The sequence below is a fragment of the Aquarana catesbeiana genome, linkage group LG07, assembly GCF_042186555.1.
Source record: "Aquarana catesbeiana isolate 2022-GZ linkage group LG07, ASM4218655v1, whole genome shotgun sequence".
NCBI lineage: Eukaryota > Metazoa > Chordata > Amphibia > Anura > Ranidae > Aquarana > Aquarana catesbeiana.
In genome coordinates, this window is record NC_133330.1 from 277,854,360 (window position 1) to 277,872,605 (window position 18,246).

The 18,246-nt window shown below is 44.5% G+C and overlaps 1 protein-coding gene across 2 annotated transcripts in view; it reads left to right on the plus strand.

Moving 5' to 3' along the window:
• The window catches only part of LOC141103611 (histo-blood group ABO system transferase 2-like), a 134,635-nt gene that overhangs the window by 60,328 nt on the left and 56,061 nt on the right, over nt 1–18,246 (plus strand). Inside the window, exon 3 of one of the 2 annotated variants that reach the window (XR_012235343.1) lies at nt 13,929–14,067. Coding sequence is in view for 1 of the 2 variants with exons in the window: in XM_073593402.1 (XP_073449503.1) it covers nt 13,864–14,067 (204 nt within the window). In the remaining variant the exon portion in view is untranslated. Of the gene's footprint in view, nt 1–12,921; nt 14,068–18,246 lie in introns of those variants that run through there. The other variant, XM_073593402.1, reaches the window with a different exon arrangement.

Sequence of the window (18,246 nt, forward strand, 5' to 3'; positions counted from 1 at the left end):
AGAGAGTCATCTTCCTCCAGATGGTGGGTGGGGCTAGCAGGACTGTGTTTGGCTTTGGCAGTGGCCAATCACAGTCCTCCTCCTCCTGGAAACAGGGACCGCCCCCCTAGCAGAACTGCACCCAATCTCTTCCCCATCACAAGAGCTGACAATCACAGCTACAACAAAGTTAGATAACCAACGTTTCCCAATGTTTACAATGTGTGGGGGCACAGTGCCATTCCCCCAGGGCAGGTTTGGCATGGGGAATTGTGAAATTGGAATGCATTAGCATCTCACTGACACTTCCCTGCACTGCTCTGCTGTTGGTAAGGAAGTTGGGTGCCGACAAAAGAGGCTTTGCTTGCCGATTGCGGCACCCGTGACAGGGGTTGCCTACCCCTGAGGTACACCTTTCTAGTATCGGGTTGGACCCCCTTTTACCTTCAGAACTGCCTCAATCCTTTGTGGCATAGCTTCAACAAGGTGTTGGAAACATTCCTGAGAGATTTTGGTTGATATTGTATATAAACTAAAATTGTGCGCTAGCATAAATATATCATATATAGTGAAACAAATCTGCGACTGAAAAGTTTCTTAGAAACATACCAGAAGCTGTAGTATATATTAAAATAAACCACAGTGCAACAAAATAACAAATGGCAAATAATGATACATCTCTATGGAAGAAAATATATGAAAAAAAGAGTGAAAAAGTTCAAAGGTGCAATTGAAATCCAGACCGCTTGGAAAACGCACCATTCAATTCGTAAAAAATAAAATTACAAGAGAAGGTATGTGAGAAGGGCAAGCCGTTCCTTTGGTGTATCTCATCAGATTGGAAAGGTGAAAGATGTAAGGACACTCCCCAGCCACCGGTAGTCCCAATGAGGATAGTTGCGGGAGAGCAGTAATGGATGTACTCTTACCAAACTTGTTGGACCTCCTATATAGCGAGGTCATACGAGCTTGCAGATATAACCCTCTGCAGGGACAGATGGATATCGATGTCCTGGTCCCGCTCGCGAGCACCACACGCTGGTTGATATTGACATGATAGCATCACACAGTTGCTGCAGATTTGTCAGCTGCAAAGCCATGATGCAAATCTCCTGTTCCACCACATCGCAAAGGTGCTCTATTGTATTGAGATCAGGTGACTGTGGAGGACATTAGAGTAATGTGAACTCATTGTCATGTTCAAGAAACCAGTTTGAGATGATTTGAGCTTTGCGACATGGTGCTTTATCCCGCTGGAAGTAGCCAACAGAAGATGGGTACACTGTAGTCTGTGGACTCTGATGTAAGAGATAAATATGTGGACTGTGATGTAAAAGGGAACCCTGTGGAGTCTGATATAAATGATGTCTCTGGTGACCAGAGACCCCCTTACATCAGAGTTTACCTTTACACCAGAGTCCACAGCATTCCCCCTTACATCGGAGTTCTCCTAACAACACAGACTCCACAGAGTTCACCTTTACATCAGAGTCCACAGTGTTACCTTTTACATCAGGGTCCACACTGCAGACTCTGATGTAAGGAGAACTCTTTGGACTTTGATGTAAGGGGGAACTCTGTGGACTCTGATGTAAGGGGAAACTCTGAAGACTCTTGTGTAAGGAGGAAGTCTGGGGACACTAATGTGGGGGACTCTGATGTAAGGAGGGACTCTAGGAACCCTGAAGTAAAGGGAAATGCTGGGGACTTTGATATAGGGGGGGACTTTGATGTGACCAGAGGGTTCATCCTGACTGCTGCACTCTATATGTTGTTTTGTATGTTACTTATCCTGAACCCTGCATTCTACATATTTTGTTGCACATTACATAGTCCTGACCAAGGTGTTCATTGTCCCAACAGTTGCTGGTGTTAATGAAGTTCTTCTTTAATCCCTTCTCGCCACTGCCTTCTGGTCCTTTAAGAGCTTCTAAATGAATGGGAGACAGAGGCAGGCATTTGGGTCATGCTTGGCTGTCACAGCAGTCACATGGTCGGAAAGCTCCTGATCGCAATTATGCATCAGGAGCTTTCCAGTCCCAGCCTATGACTGTGCTGGGAGCATGCAGGGTGCACTTTTAGCACAGAAGTGTGTTTACACAGGGCCACATATATGCGGTCTCTTGCCGTTAACCACTTCAACATTTACCCCCTTCCTGACCAGAGCACTTTTTGCGATTCGGCACTGCATTGCTTTAACTGACAATTGCGCGGTCGTGCGGCGTTGCACCCAAACAAAATTTATGTCTTTTTTTCCTCACAAATAGAGCTTTCTTTTGGTGGTATTTGATCGCCTCTGCGGTTTTTATTTTTGCGCTATAAACAAAAAAAGAGCGACAATTTAAAAAAAACACAATATTTTGTACTTTTTGCTATAATAAATATCCCCATTTTATTTTTAAAAAAGCTATTTTTTTTCTCAGTTTAGGCCTATATGTATTCTTCTACATATTTTTGGTAAAAAAAATTGCAATAAGCGTATATTGATTGGTTTGCGCAAAAGTTATAGCGTCTACAAAATAGGGGATAGATTTATAGCATTTTTTTTTTTTTTTTTTTTTTTTTTTTTACTAGTAATGGCGGCGATCTGCGATTTTTATCACGACTGCGACATTATGGCGGACACGTTGGACAATTTTGACACATTTTTGGGACCATTGGCATTAATACAGCGATCAATGCTATGCTTGGGTTGTGAACAAGCAAGCTACCGCTTGTGAAACATCTACCATTGCCTGTATCTGTCTGACCCTTTTTTGACAATAAAGATGACATCGAGATAATTTGGAGTTCCAGTGTGCGACCAATTCCTTGTCTTGTTCATCAATGCTATAAAAATGCATTGATTACTGTAAAAATGTCACTGGCAGTGAAGGGGTTAACACTAGGGGGCAATCTAGGGGTTAACTGTGTTCCCTGAGAGGTGATTCTAACTGAAGGGGGAGGGGACTGACTAAACACACAATCTGTGCACAGTACAGGGAAGTGTGTGTTTACACACACTTGTACCTATTCTGTGTCTCCTGCTCACAATCTCTCGTGGCCGGCGGTCATCGCGCCCGTCGACCACGAGCAGCGGAACTCCCGCTGTGCACACGCGCCTGCTATCCCGAAACCACGAGCTGACGTATAGCTACGACGGCTCACGCAGGGGAGCCAACCTGCTGCAGTATAACTGCGGCGGCTGGTCGGGAAGCGGTTAAAGCCCTCGCGTGTACCACGTCAGCGGGAAGAGGTTAAAGTCAACTCATTCAGTTAGGCCATTTCATGTGCATGAAAGCATATGCAATGGAGATTTTACATTTTTAATAAAATGATCCTTTGTTTTGAGGTTTATTTGTGTCTGTGAAGCTGGCAGTTGTGGCAAAATAATTGGGTGAATTTGCTATCCCCTCAAAATAACTCAACACACAGCCATTAGAGTCCACCTTGAGACTGTACTCTCATCTTACTATAATTTCTATTTTGCCATTAGAAGGTCTTAGAACTAGATGGATGCGAGATATACCAGAGTTGGATATGGATGACTGGAGGGGTATGTGGGATTTCCCTCTGCGATCTCTGGTATCGTTGAGAGACCACATGATTGAATTTAACTTGGTACATAGAGCATATATTACGCCTCATAGACTTCAAAAGATAAATCCTGTGTGCTCTGCCAAGTGTTGGCAGGGCGGAGCATTTCGGGGGGATTTCACACACATTTTTTGGACCTGTCCTCATCTAGTTATTTTTTGGGGGGAAGTGGCAGATCTATTGAACACTATTACCTCTGCTCCTTTACCAGTCTCAATGTCTGTTTGCCTGCTGGGTAATACAACGTTATTCTATGCAAGAAAAGACATTGCAATGCACTGGAAGAAACCTCGCCCTCATACACTTCTATACTGGAAAGAATTGATAAATAATAACCTCCCACTGTATAGAGACACCTATATTAATAGGGGTTTCCCTAGTAAATACAATAAAGTCTGGGCAAAGTGGTTGGACAAACCGTACACGGCACCTATTGCCGATGGGGGTTATTAATTATAATATGGGTGTTTCTGTATAAGGAATGCTTGGGGCCACTGGTGATAGAAGGGATAATTATTTACCTCCCCCCCCCCCCCCCCCCCTTTTATTTTTTGTGAGGTTTGACATTTGAGTGGACAAATGGAAAGGCCTAGACATAGGACCATGGTCCTGGGTTTAGTAACACTTTTTTTTTGGATAAATATTATACCCCTTCAAGATGTTGCTATATTGCTCTGCAGGGTGATTGAATTTTTGATTTTGTACTAATATATTTTAGGTTCAATGTGTATGATGTTTAGTTTTGTTGTGTTCTGTTCTGTTTTGTCTGTTTGTTTGTTGAGGAAAATAAATAAAAAGATTTATAAAATAACTCAACACACAGCCATTAATGTCTAAACCGCTGGCAACAAAAGTGAGTACACCCCTAGGTGAAAATGTCCAAATTGGGCCCAAAGTGTCAATATTTTGTGTGGCCACCATTATTTTCCAGCACTGCCTTAACCCTCTTGGGCATGGAGTTCACCAGAGCTTCACAAGTTGACACTGGAGTCCTCTTCCACTCCTCCATGATGACATCACAGGGCTGGTGGATGTTAGAGACCTTGCCCTCCTCCTCCTTCCATTTGAGGATGCCCCACAGATGCTCAATAGGGTTTTGGTCTGGAGACTTGGCCAGTCCATCACCTTTACCCTCGGCTTTTTTAGCAAGGCAGTGGTCATCTTGGAGGTGTGTTTGGGGTCGTTATCCTGTTGGAATACTGCCCTGCAACCCAGTCTCTGAAGGGAGGGGATCATGCCCCAGTGCCTACAGCACTCATGCAGCCCCAGACCACGACACTCCCCCACCATGCTTGACTGTAGGCAAAACACACTTGTCTTTGTACTCCTCGCCTGGTTGTTGCCACACACACTTGGCACCATCTGAACCAAATAAGTTTTATCTTGGTCTCATCAGACTACAAGACATGGTTCCAGTAATCCATGTCCTTAGTCTGCTTGTCTTCAGCAAACTGTTTGCAGGTTTTCTTGCTCATCATCTTTAGAAGAGGCTTCCTTCTCGGACGACAACCATGCAGACCCATTTGATGCAGTGTGCAGCATATGGTCTGAGCACTGACAGGCTGACCTCCCCACCCCTTCAACCTCTGCAGCAATGCTGGCAGCACTCATACGTCTATTTCCCAAAGACAACTTCTGGATATGATGCTGAGCACGTGCACTCAGCTTCTTTGGTCGACCATGGCGAGGCCTGTTCTGAGTGGAACCTGTCCTGTTAAACCACTGTATGGTCTTGGCCACCATGCTGCAGCTCAGTTTCAGGGTCTTGGCAATCTTCTTATAGCCTAGGCCATCTTTATGTATAGCAACAATTCTTTTTTCCAGATCCTCGGAGAGTTCTTTGCCATGAGGTGCCATGTTGAACCTTCAGTGACCAGTATGAGAGAGTGAGAGCAATAACACCAAATTTAACACACCTTCTCCCCATTCACACCTGAGACCTTGTAACATTAACGAGTCACATGACACTGGGGAGGGAAAATGGCTAATTGGGCCCAATGTGGACATTTTCACTTAGGGGTGCACTCACTTTTGTTGCCAGCGGTTTAGACATTAATGGCTGTGTGTTGTTATTTTGAAGGGACAGCAAATTTTCACTGTTATGAAAGCTGTACACTCACTACTTTACATTGTAGCAAAGTGTAATTTCTTCAGTGTTGTCACATGAAAACATATACATATATACAGTATCTGACAAAAGTGAGTACACCCCTCACATTTTTGTAAATATTTTATTATATCTTTTCATGAGACAACACTGAAGAAATTACACTTTGCTACAATGTAAAGTAGTGAGTGTACAGCTTGTATAACAGTGTAAATTTACTGTTCCCTCAAAATAACTCAACACACAGCCATTAATGTCTAAACTGCTGGCAACAAAAGTGAGTACACTCCTAGGTGAAAATTTCCAAATTGGGCCCAAGGTGTCAATATTTTGTGTGGCCACCATTATTTTCCAGCACTGCCTCAACCGTCTTGGGCATGCAGTTCACCAGAGCTTCACAGGTTGCCACTGGAGTCCTCTTCCACTCCTCCATGATGACATCATGGAGCTGGTGGATGTTAGAGACCTTGCGCTCCTCCACCTTCCGTTTTAGGATGTGCACCAAAATACCAAAAAGAAAAAGAAATAACCGCGCTAAATATTAATAAAACATGTGAAATAATCTTGAAAACTTCTGTTGAAAAATTCATGTGTATGTGTGGAACATTGCGATATTCCAAACAAATATTTTATAAGTCCATGCATATGACTATAAATCAAAAGGTAATGTCCATATGTGGTAGATGGGAATCCTTATATATAATGATTGACCAAAATCAGACCCAGAGAGAAACCCATAAGTAGACACAACCAGACTCGGTGGTAAAGATGGGAGAGACACCACACTCAGTGATCCGCCACCACACAAATATTGCGCTTACCACAAGGCAAGCAAAAAACAGCCTATATTCCGTCCTGGTATGGGAAATCCAGCTGGTGTGACTTGACTGCATACAGCGTGGCTGGGAGGATATAGCAAAGACCCCAAACTCTCGTCTCACAGGCTGTTGATTTTGATAGCGCAGTTTGTGAGCGTGTCTTATCCCTGATGTGGAAGTCCAATGAGAGTGGGGGATGATGAACAGTCGCTGCAGATGACAGAGATCTGGGGAAATGAAGGTGTGGTGCGGGCCGCCTCTGAAGGATTTGTCGATATTAAAATCAACAGCCTGTGAGACGAGAGTTTGGGGTCCTTGCTATATCCTCCCAGCCACGCTGTATGCAGTCAAGTCACACCAGCTGGATTTCCCATACCAGGACGGAATATAGGCTGTTTTTTGCTTGCCTTGTGGTAAGCGCAATATTTGTGTGGTGGCGGATCACTGAGTGTGGTGTCTCTCTCATCTTTACCACCGAGTCTGGTTGTGTCTACTTATGGGTTTCTCTCTGGTACTGATTTTGGTCAATCATTATATATAAGGATTCCCATCTACCACATATGGACATTACCTTTTGATTTATAGTCATATGCATGGACTTATAAAATATTTGTTTGGAATATCGCAATGTTTCACACATACACATGAATTTTTCAACAGAAGTTTTCAAAATTATTTCACATGTTTTATTAATATTTAGCACGGTTACATCTCACTGTTTAACGGCTGCTTTTTTGGGGGGGGGTATATTTATTTAGTGGTAGCGCAGTATATTTTTTTGTTTTTTTCCATTTGAGGATGCCCCACAGATGCTCAATAGTGTTTAGGTCTGGAGAAATGCTTGGCCAGTCCATCACCTTTACCCTCAGCTTCTTTAGCAAGGCAGTGGTCATCTTGGAGGTGTGTTTGGGGTCGTTATCATATTGGAACACTGCCCTGCTGCCCAGTCTCCGAAGAGAGGGGATCACGCTCTGCTTCAGTATGTCACAGTACATGTTGGCATTCATGGTTCCCTCAATTAACTGTAGCTCCCCAGTGACAGCAGCACTCATGCAGTCCCAGACCATGACACTCCCACCACCATGCTTGTCTACAGTACAAAGACACACTTTTCTTTGTACTTGTCTTTTGTCTTTGTACTCCTCACCTGGTTGGCCGCCACACACGCTTGACACTATCTGAACCAAATAGGTTTATCTTGGTCTCATCAGACCATATAACATGGTTCCAGTAATCCATGTCCTTAGTCTGCTTGTCTTCAGCAAACAGGTTTGGGCAATACCACTATCTGGGCCTGGAGAAGTTGTGGTGATAGGGGGTGATTCTCATCTACCTCTTCAAGTGCTTGTGCCATAATTGGGGCCAGCTGGTGAGTGAATGTTTTATAGAACAAGGGGGTATACCTTGGCTTTTGCCGATCTTAAGTCCTTTAATCGAGGTAAAAAAATCTGAAGAGGTGATGGGTTGGTCGAGACTGTCTACTTCAGGAGAAGAGATCCTGGGCAGGGCAGTGTCCTGAATATATTGTTGTAAGTCTGAGGTGACCGGGATGGGTGGCATGCTCTGCGCAAGGGGTGGAGGAAGATTGTAAAGAGAGAAGTAGTAATCTTTGAATTCTGAGACGATCTCTGAGTTCTTGTGCTTTTTTTGATTGTTTGGGGAGATAATGTGAGATATGTTTTGTCTGTGTTGTCTGGGGTGTATGACCTGAGCTAAATGTTTCCCACATTTATTCATCTGGGAGTAGTGGATATGGCGTCCTTTATTGCGAGCGGTCAGTGACCACTCTGTGAAGAGGTGTAAGAGATCTCGACGTGCATTCGATAGTTCGACTAACGTCTTGGGGTAGCATTTGTACGTAGATTCAAGAGAGGTGATTAAAGTAAAGAGGCGAGTTATGTCTTCTGTGCAAGCTCGTTTCAGTCTAGAACCGTGTTGAATAAAAATCCCCCGTAACACACATTTCAGGGTGTCCCATTTATTCATGGCAGAGGTCTCATCTCTGGTGTGGAGTTGGACAAAGTCCGTGATGGCTTTAGACACTGCTGCAGTGCACACAGTGAAAGTGAGTAGATTGTCGCTTAATCTCCAGGTGGCACTACATGTGCGTTGTGTTAGTCTACCGAGAGTAATGTGCATTGGAGCATGGTCTGACCATAATTTCAGACCAATCTTGCTAGTGGGATTGAGATCTAGTAGTGTTGAGGGAAAAATGTAGTCTATCTTACTATAGGACTTGTGTGCAGGGGAGTAGTATGTGTAGTCTCTCTCAGAGGGGTGTAGAAGTCACCATGGGTCAACCAGGGAAAGATCCGCTAGGGTGGCGCGTATTTTAGATAAGATGGAGGGGGCAATGTGTGACTTACCAGTGGAGAAATCCAGTCTCGGGATGAGGGGAATGTTGAAATCTCCTCCCAGGATTAAATTGTGGGTCCCAAAGGCTTATAGGCGGGCTGTCACAGAGAAAAGGAAGTGGAGCTGCTCCTGATTAGGAAAATAAGCATTAGAAATTGTGAAAACCTGTTGGTATTGCAATTTCATAAACAAAAAGCGTCCCGTCCCTTAGGGTCTATATCTGTGTCAAGCACTTCAGTTGTAAAAGAGCTGTGGAAGGCCAACGAGACGCCCTTCGTTCTGGCTATGGGGTTTGTGCTATGGTATCGGGTCATGAAGTGTTTGTCAGGTAATAATGGAATTGTGTCAGAGCGAATACAGGTTTCCTGAAGTAATAGTATCTGTGTTTTGGCTTTGTGGAAGTGATGTAGTATTTGTGTTTTTCAGGGGTATTAAATCCTCTACAATTCAGCGAGGATATCTTAAACTCTAAGGTGGAAGCCATGATATGTGAATCGTGGGCTTGTATGTCGAACTACAGTGTGTCATTGCGTGAAGAGGCTTCATGGTAGAACTCTTAGCTGAGGTGGGAGGAGGGAAGGAGGAGAAGTAGGAAGAGAGAGGGCAAAGTAGTGGGAGAGGGCACATGCATCGAATTGGTAGCAGATGTAACTGGGCTATGTGCGATTTCAGTGCATTGTGGTCTTGGGGAGGGTATCGTAGACAGTCGTGTAGTCTTTTTCTTGATCATGTACGTCTGAACGTACTACTTCTATCGTTGGGGGGGGGGGGGGGGGGGGGCTGCTCCCTCTAGTGTCCATTTTGGGATAGAGATAATGGGCACTACCGTATAGATCTAGAGTAAACTCTAAATACAGAAGCAGTAAAGACTCTGCAAACCCTATCGTGAGGAACGTGGCCAATCTAACTTGGGGCATTCTGCCCCCGTTTAAGTCATAACTAAACATATTAAAACAGGTAATGCAGCACCATTGGCAATATAAAAGATTAGTCAATATATGGAATGTTCAGGGACAACACATATCTAAACGATAATAATGCATTTAACAGCTAACATTTAAAGCATATAAAACTGTGTGAACATTGTAACTTATCCCTGAGGACACCTGTATGTGCTGTCACGTCCATCCAATTCCTGGATTCTGGGAGGAATGACCAACAAAGGGGGTCACTCGCTTCTACCGGGGTTCCGGGTCAAAAAAAAAAGGAGTAGAAAGGACAGAACCCCCGCCGGCCGGTGCGGTGAGAGGGGCATCAACCAGCCGGAGATTTGGAAGCGCGTGAGCATGAGCGTTTCTTTTTGAAGTATGTTTCCCATCCAGAGAAAAGAGGGGGGGCCAGGGGTAGCAGATCTAAGGGGCCAGTCCGGCACCTGTATTTGTGGCAGTTCGAAAGTCCCCAGAAAGTTAGCAAGGTCCCCGAGAGTACGGAAGACAGCCGATTTGCCATTCTGGGAGGCGGAGATTTGGAACGGGAATCCCCATCTGTATTTGATCTGCTTGGCTTGCAAGGCATCTGTGACTGGTTTCAGGGCTTTCCGCATAAGAAGGGTCTGTCTAGACAGATCAATTAGTAGCATGACAGGGGAATCTTTGAACAAGATGGTCTCCTGAGAGCAGGCTGCCTGCATAATGTCAGTTTTCACGTTGAAAAAATTAATTCTGCATATGACATCCCTGGGATAGGCAAGATTTGGGTTGTGGGGCCTCAGTGACCTGTGGATTCTGTCAATTTTGATTAGCGTCTCTTTGGGTTTGTTTAACAGTTGGTTAAATCTTTATTTTCCACTGACTCTGGCAAACCGTGTATGTGGATATTGTTGCAACGGCATCTGTTCTCTTGGTCATCCAGACCGTAGAACAGTTGTTGGATTTGATGTGTGTGCTCCTGCCAAATACTCTCATGCTCAGAGATTCTGGTGACTGATACCTCTACTGTATTCTCAATGTCCTCCATGCTGTGGCCTATATCTTTGCGGAGGTCACTGATCTCCCTCCTGTAGGACCTCTCTAGCCTGCTGATGTAGGATTCTATGTCCTGCTTTGTGGGCCTCCATGTCCCAGCTTTTCCCACGGCTGTGGGGGGAAGGAAAGGGGCTTCTGGGGTGAGAGGCACTCCTGGGGTGAGTAGGCTCCGGGTCTGAGGAGTGGGGGGAGTGAGGGGAGTGCACAGCCTGTACCTGTGTTGCTGCTTGTGTGGCCTGTGCAACCGCGGCATGGGTCGCCACCATCTTGGAGGCCGGCGTGGTCTTGGTGTCTGGTCCCCTCATGGGGAAATAACTGCCGATTTCCCTTCGTTTCTGGTTCCCCCGAGGTGTAGGGGGTATTGCTACAGACTCTCCGGCTCATAAGGTAAGCCGGGGGGAGTTCTGTCCACGGTGCTGTGTGATGAGAGAAGGACGCCCCCAAAAAACAGCATTTTAGCTTGCACATGATTGGATGATAAAATCAGCAGAGCTTCCCCTCATTTCAGATCTTCCCCTAAGATTTACAGCGATTGCACTTCCAAATGCACTTTCAGTGCACTTGTAGTGCAAAGTGGATTTGCCTTTAGTAAATCAACCTCCATTAGTCTACAATATTTAACTTTTTTTTCACAATATTCTAATTTTCTGAGATACAGAATTTTGGGTTTTCACTAGCTGTAAGCAAAAATCATCAAAATTAAAAGAAAGAAATGCTTGAAATATATCACTCTGTGTGTAATGAAAAAAAAAAATATATATATATATATATCATATATGTTTCACTTTTTCAATAGAATTACTGAAATAAATTAAAATAACTTTTGATGATATTCTAATTTTTTGAGATGCACCTGTATTTTAAACTGAATGGATTGTTTTACAATCACTTTAATTATATTTCTCCCTAATTCCTTGTATGGATAAGGGGGATGTATGTTTGTAGTATTATTAACCGGTTCAATACCGGGCATTTTCACCCCCTTCCTTGCCAGACCAATTTTTAGTTTTCAGCCCTGTCGCAATTTAAACGACAATTGCACGGTCGTGCGACGTTGTACCCAAACAAAATTGACGTCCTTTTTTCCCCACAAATAGAGCTTTCTTTTGGTGGTATTTGATCACCTCTGCAGTTTTTATTTTTTGCGCTATAAACAAAAGAAGAGCGACAATTTTGAAAAAAATATTTTTTACTTTTTGCTATAATAATTATCCCAATTTTAAAAAAAAAAAAACACATTTTTTCCTCAGTTTAGGCCGATACGTATTCTTCTACATATTTTTGGTAAAAAAAAATCGCAATAAGCGTATATTGATTGGTTTGTGCAAAAGTTATAGCGTCTATAAAATATGGGATAGATTTATGGCATTTTTTAAAAAAAAATTATTTATTTATTTTTATTTATAATTTTTATTTATTTTTTTTACTAGAAATAGCGGCGATCAGCAATTTTGTTCCGTGACTGCGACATTATGGCGGACACATCGGACACTTTTGACACATTTTTGGGACCATTCACATTTATACAGCGATCAATGCTATAAAATTGCATTGATTACTGTGTAAATGTGACAGGCAGTGAAGGGGTTAACCACTAGGGGGCGGGGAGGGGTTAAATGTGTTTCCTAGGGAATGCTTCTAACTGTAGGGGGAGTGGACGCACAAGGGGAGGAGACCGATCAGTGTTCCGCTGTTCTGGGAACACAGATCGCTCTCCTCTCACCTGACAGGACGTGGATCTGTGTGTTTACACACACAGATCCATGGTCTGGGCCGGTTAACGGGCAATCGCGGGTGCCCGGCGGACATCGCGGCCGCCGGGCACACGCACCGGGTCCCGAGCAACGTGGCGGGGGCGCACACCCCCTAGGTGGCCGGGAACCCGAGGCTGTCATATGACGTCCACGCAGGATGGGAGATCCCATCTGTGGACGTCATATGACTATAGGCGGCAGAAAGTTCTCCTTGCCTCTATCATATATATATATATATATATATATATATATATATATATATATATATATATATATATATATATATATATATATATATATATAACTCTAGGATTAACAATAGGAACATTTCTAGGGGTCATATTTTGTTTTTTCCAGTGTAGCAGCTTGGTGCTCTGTGCTTGTGATGTGAGAGATGGAGGAGAAAGGTTCACTCCCTTCATACTGCCTGCCAGGCTGCTCCTGAATTCAGTCTGAGAGAGGACACCATGAGAGGATATCTTTGTTGCATTTTACCCATTATATAATGTACATTACCAATTATATATATTGGTTAGGACACTCCCCTTTACACCTCTTTTCTGCTGCCTCTTATAAAATAGATCACTTGAATTTCTAGGTTGTTCTCTCATCGTTGGAAGGAAGAAAGCTGGAGCTTTCCCAGGAAGTCATTGTCAACTGCAATGCCCTGTACACACGGTCGGATTTTCCGATGGAAAAAGTGCGATCGGATTGTGTTGTCGGAAATTCTGATCGTATGTGGGCTCCATCAGACTTTTTCCGGCAGAATTTCCGACACACGAAGATTGAAAGCAGGATATAAAATTTTCCCACAACAAAATCCGATCGTTTAAATTCCGATCGCGTGTACACAAATCCGACGCACAAAGTGCCACGCATGCTCAGAATAAATTAAGAGACAAAAGCTATTGGCTACTGCCCTGTTTATAGTCCCGACATACGTGTTTTACGCCACCGCGTTCAGAACCATCGGATTTTCCGACAACTTTGTGCGACCGTGTGTATGCAAGACACGTTTGGCCCAAAATCCGTCAGAAAAAATCCGATGGATTTTGTTGTCGGAATGTCCGATCAATGTCCGATCGTGTGTACAGGGCATAAGAAGAAAATTCTGCCATCCAGACAGCATGTGATAGGAGCAACGTTGATGATGGTTCTGTTTGTTGTGTCCTTCTGGTAAGTAGCTTTTATGGGATTTGAAAATCTGTTTTACATTTTATTGGATGTCCTGGACATTTTTTTTTGCTTTTTGGTTACAATACTGCATTTACGTTTTGATATAAGCCTTTAATGACTCCAGTCGTGCTAAAATGTTTTATTGCAGCAGCATCAATTACATTTTTGTGGCTTTTTACATTTTCTTTTTAATTGATAGACGCAACTTGCAACAGCGTTTGTGTTCAGTGTTGTTTGCTGTATTTACAATCTCGGCATCATCATCAGCATTGAGATCCAGGAGAGATTTGCTAAGAGAATCTACTCATCTTACACTGATTAAAGGTGCTCACTATGGAGTAAGTTATTTTATACGTATTTTTTTGTTGTATTTTCTTAGTGATCCCATGCTGAGTCACAGCACGGGTATGCTAGAACAAATAAGATTGTGTGCATTCAGAGTTGCTCAACCCCACCCGCACAGCTTTGAAATCGAGATGAGTGTCTGTTTCCGTGCAGCTGCTGCGTCCCATTAGCCATGAATGGGGTGCCTGCACACATCACTTGGCGGTCAAAGCCGCCTAAACAAGGGGCTGGGTGTCAACGCCTGTCTGAATGAGGCCTTATTGGGGTAGAGACCAAAACGATCTTCAGGTTTGCAATCCTCCTTTATCAGGATCTATTTGGTGCATGGTGCTTAGAAATTCATTTGGGTGTTTTTTGAACTGCATCCCATGAAAGGGACACTAAACAATATCCTTATTCGCCAAATATAATCCATATACATACTACGTAACGGCTCTGTAATGTATTTTTCATGAAATGTTTCTTACTGTAGTTTTCTGTCTCCTTGTATTGTCCTCTGGGAGCTCCTAAACCTCATCCTCACCCCCTTCCCCTGTGCACTTCTCTATGCACGGTTTCTGTATACAGCGGGACCATGGAGAATGAATGAATGTAGCCACTCTCTAACTGGAAGTCAGGTCACAGCAGGGGGAAAAAAAAGGAATTTGGAGGAGGCTGAGAGCAATACAAGGGACTTTTGTTGAGTGAAACTAAAGGCAAAACTGTTTTTTTTTTTTTTTTCATTTTGGAGAGCAAGGAAGACTTGTAACCCCCTTCAAATATTTTTCTGTCATCTGCGTCCCATTTTGGAGATCTCCCTTCACTTCCTGTCCCCTAGACAAAACAGGAAGTGAGAGGAATTCCCTGCAAAGTGCTGGGGTGGAATGCGCCCCCCAGATTTCAGTTGCGCCCCGCCACCCCTGACACTGTAAAGAGACAATTAAAAAGGAGTAGTACCTCTGAAGTAACCCTATTAAGTCCATAATAGTCCAAAATAATATGGGGTGGGGTGTGGATCTGTGCACTTAGGGCTGCCACCGGATGAGACCAGAAGCCAAAATTCCAGTAAGCCCTGGTTCACACTGGAGTGTTTTGACATGCGATTTGAAGTGTCAAATCGCATGTGAAATCGGCAGCAAATGCCGTCAATGGCACTGTCCTAATTGGGGCGACGTCGCATCTGCGGCGCTGCACCAATTTCAAAAAGTAGTTTCTGTACTACTTTTTACGATTTCTGGGTGCGATTTACATTGACATCGCGCCCAAAATCGGGACTGACATGCAGGAGTGAAATTGTGTGAGTTCAGCTGAACTCGCATGGCTTCATCACCGCAGCTCAGTGTGAACCTGGGCTCAAACTGACAAAAACAAGGAGAGGGGTGCCTCTAATGCCACGTACACACGAGCGGACTTTACGGCAGACTTTGCTCGGTGGACGGGATTTCGTCGGACAATTCGATCGTGTGTGGGCTCCAGCGAACTTTGTTTTCTCAATAGTCGGACGGTCCTAGATTTGAAACATGTTTTAAATCAATCCGTCAAACTCGAGTTCGGTCGAAAAGTCCTCTCGTCTGTATGCTAGTTCGACGGACAAAAAGCCACGCTAGGGCAGCTATTGGCTACTGGCTATGAACTTCCTTGTTTTAGTCCGGTCGTACGTCATCATGTACGAATTCGACGGACTTTGGTGGATTGTGTGTAGACAAGTCCGTTCATTCGGAAAGTCTGTCATAAAGTCCATCGAAAAGTCTGCCGGGCAAAGTCTGTCGTAAAGTCCGCTTGTGTGTACGCGGCATAAGTGTAGAGATTAAAACATTTTAATAGTAAAAGTAACAAGCAACTCACATGGGAGAAGGCAAAGTAAAGCACATATGTGGGCTGAGGAATGTCCAGGAGCAAGATGAATGACCAGATGACGGTTTCTCCACTTTATCACTGGTTCTGTGGGAGATATGGCAGGCACATCACATATTCCAGGAGGGTATGGGCGGCGAGCTGTCAAAGCCTTCGCTCTTAGCGCTGCTGATAATAGGATCCTCGCTGAGAACTGCTGAAGATGGAAAACAGCCGTGCGGTGAATAGTCCAGAGCAATGCTTGGAGTGCATGGGGCAGCGTGGCATGGGGCAATGACGTCACAAAGGTGTGACGTGCTTGGACTATTCACCGCAAGGCCGTCTCCCATCTGCAGCAGTTCTCAGTGAGGATCCCATTATGAGCAGCGCTAAGAGCAAAGGCTTAGACAGCTCACTGCCCCTACCCTCCTGGGATATCTGATGTGCCTGCCCTATCTCCCATAGAACCAGTGATAAAGTGGAGAAACCGTCATCTGGTCATTCATATTGCTCCTGGACATTCCTCAGCCCACAGATGTGCTTTTCTTTGACTTCTCCCATGTGAGTTGCTTATTGCTTTTACTATTAAAGTGTTTAAATCTCTACACTTAGAGGCGCCCTGCTCCCTGTTTTACCCCTGACGCTGTGCTTGACCATTTCTATTCCTGCACTGTACACAACCTGAGCACAAGCAATTCTCGGATCTCTTCCTCGGCTCCTCCTCACACAGTACATAGCTGAAGCTGAAATTGCATCACACTCAGCTACGCACTGCCATTCCGACCAGGGAATTTCACAGGTCAGAACTGCAACACAGCAGCCAGCTACACACCTTACAAATCGTAGCTATATGTAATCCGATTTCAGTTTCAGCTATGGGCTGTGTGGGGAGGAGATCGTGCTGCCTGTGCTCAATCTGTGTACAATGAAGTGATGGGAGAAAGAGCTCTGCTGACTGCACTGCCAGCGATGACCCCTGTCTTTTTTTTTTTTTTACTGCCAGCAATGACCCCTGTCTTTTTTTTTTTTTTTTTTTTTTACTGCCAGCGATGACCCCTCTCTTTTTTTTTACTGCCAGCGATGACCCCTGTCTTTTTTTTTACTGCCAGCGATGACCCCTGTCTTTTTTTTCCTGCCAGCTGTGACCCCTGTCTTTTTTTTCCTGCCAGCGATGACCCCTGTCTTTTTTTTTTCCTGCCAGCGGTGACCCCTATCTTTTTTTTTTCCTGCCAGCTGTGACCCCTGTCTTTTTTTTCCCTGCTAGCTGTGACCCCTGTCTTTTTTTTCCCTGCCAGCTGTGACCCCTGTCTTTTTTTTTTTCCTTCCAGCAGTGACCCCTATCTTTTTTTTCCTGCCAGCAGTGACTCTTATGTTCCACCATGCTGATCCGTCTTTTGCCCTGTTGACCCCTTTCCTCCTCCCTGCTGGCCCCTATCCTTAGCCCTGCTGACCACTGTCCTCCGCTTAGCTGACCCCTGTCCCAGCCTTGCTGAACCCTGTTTTCTGCCCTACTGGTCCCCAGCACACTGCTATACCAATTTCTGTGCACTCCCCTGCTGAGCTCCCATCCTTTGATCCCCTATACACTGCTCTACAAACGAATAGCCCTGGTACACTGCCATACTAACTGCTGAAACTATCCTCTGCCTTGCCGACCCCCTGTGCACTGCCTTGCTGACCACCTATCCCTTGACCCCTCACTATTGCTAAACGTCGTGCTATGAAACCTCAGTTGCAGATTTCATTACAACATCAGCTTAAATACACGTGGCGGTTTCCATTCGCACTACAATTCTCCTACCAAGGGCAACAGCATACCTGCACCACCCCAGAATCGATTCAACGACTGCTGGAATTGCTTCATCTGACTCCCCAGACCTATCAGTCGGATACATCCCTTCCTTGCACTCCAGCCAGACCTACCTCCCAGCCATACACCACGATGGAAACTCCTATCTTAGCCCGAAATCCCGAGCCCCACGTTGATGTCAAAGAAACTGCTTTTCTTTTCTTATCTCCCCCCTTTTTTGTGCACACAGGTTCTCGGTTGCATTTGCAGCACTTACATACCTGCTGGACATGCCCATTAGTGCAGTGCTTCTGGGCAACAGTATTCCGGATAGCATCCACTCTCACCCACATCACCTTGGATCCTAGCCCAGCCGTAGCCCTCCTTAACCTTTTCCCACAAGACTATACTAGAGCACAACTTCGTCTCCTCCTTCACTTATTCACCACAGCCAAGCAGACGATTGCTAAGGCTTGGAAAACTCCCGCTTTTAACATAGTCGAAACGAAGAATAGGGTTGCCCAAGCAATGATGCATAGCAAAATTGAAGCGAAAATCCTTGATAAGGTCC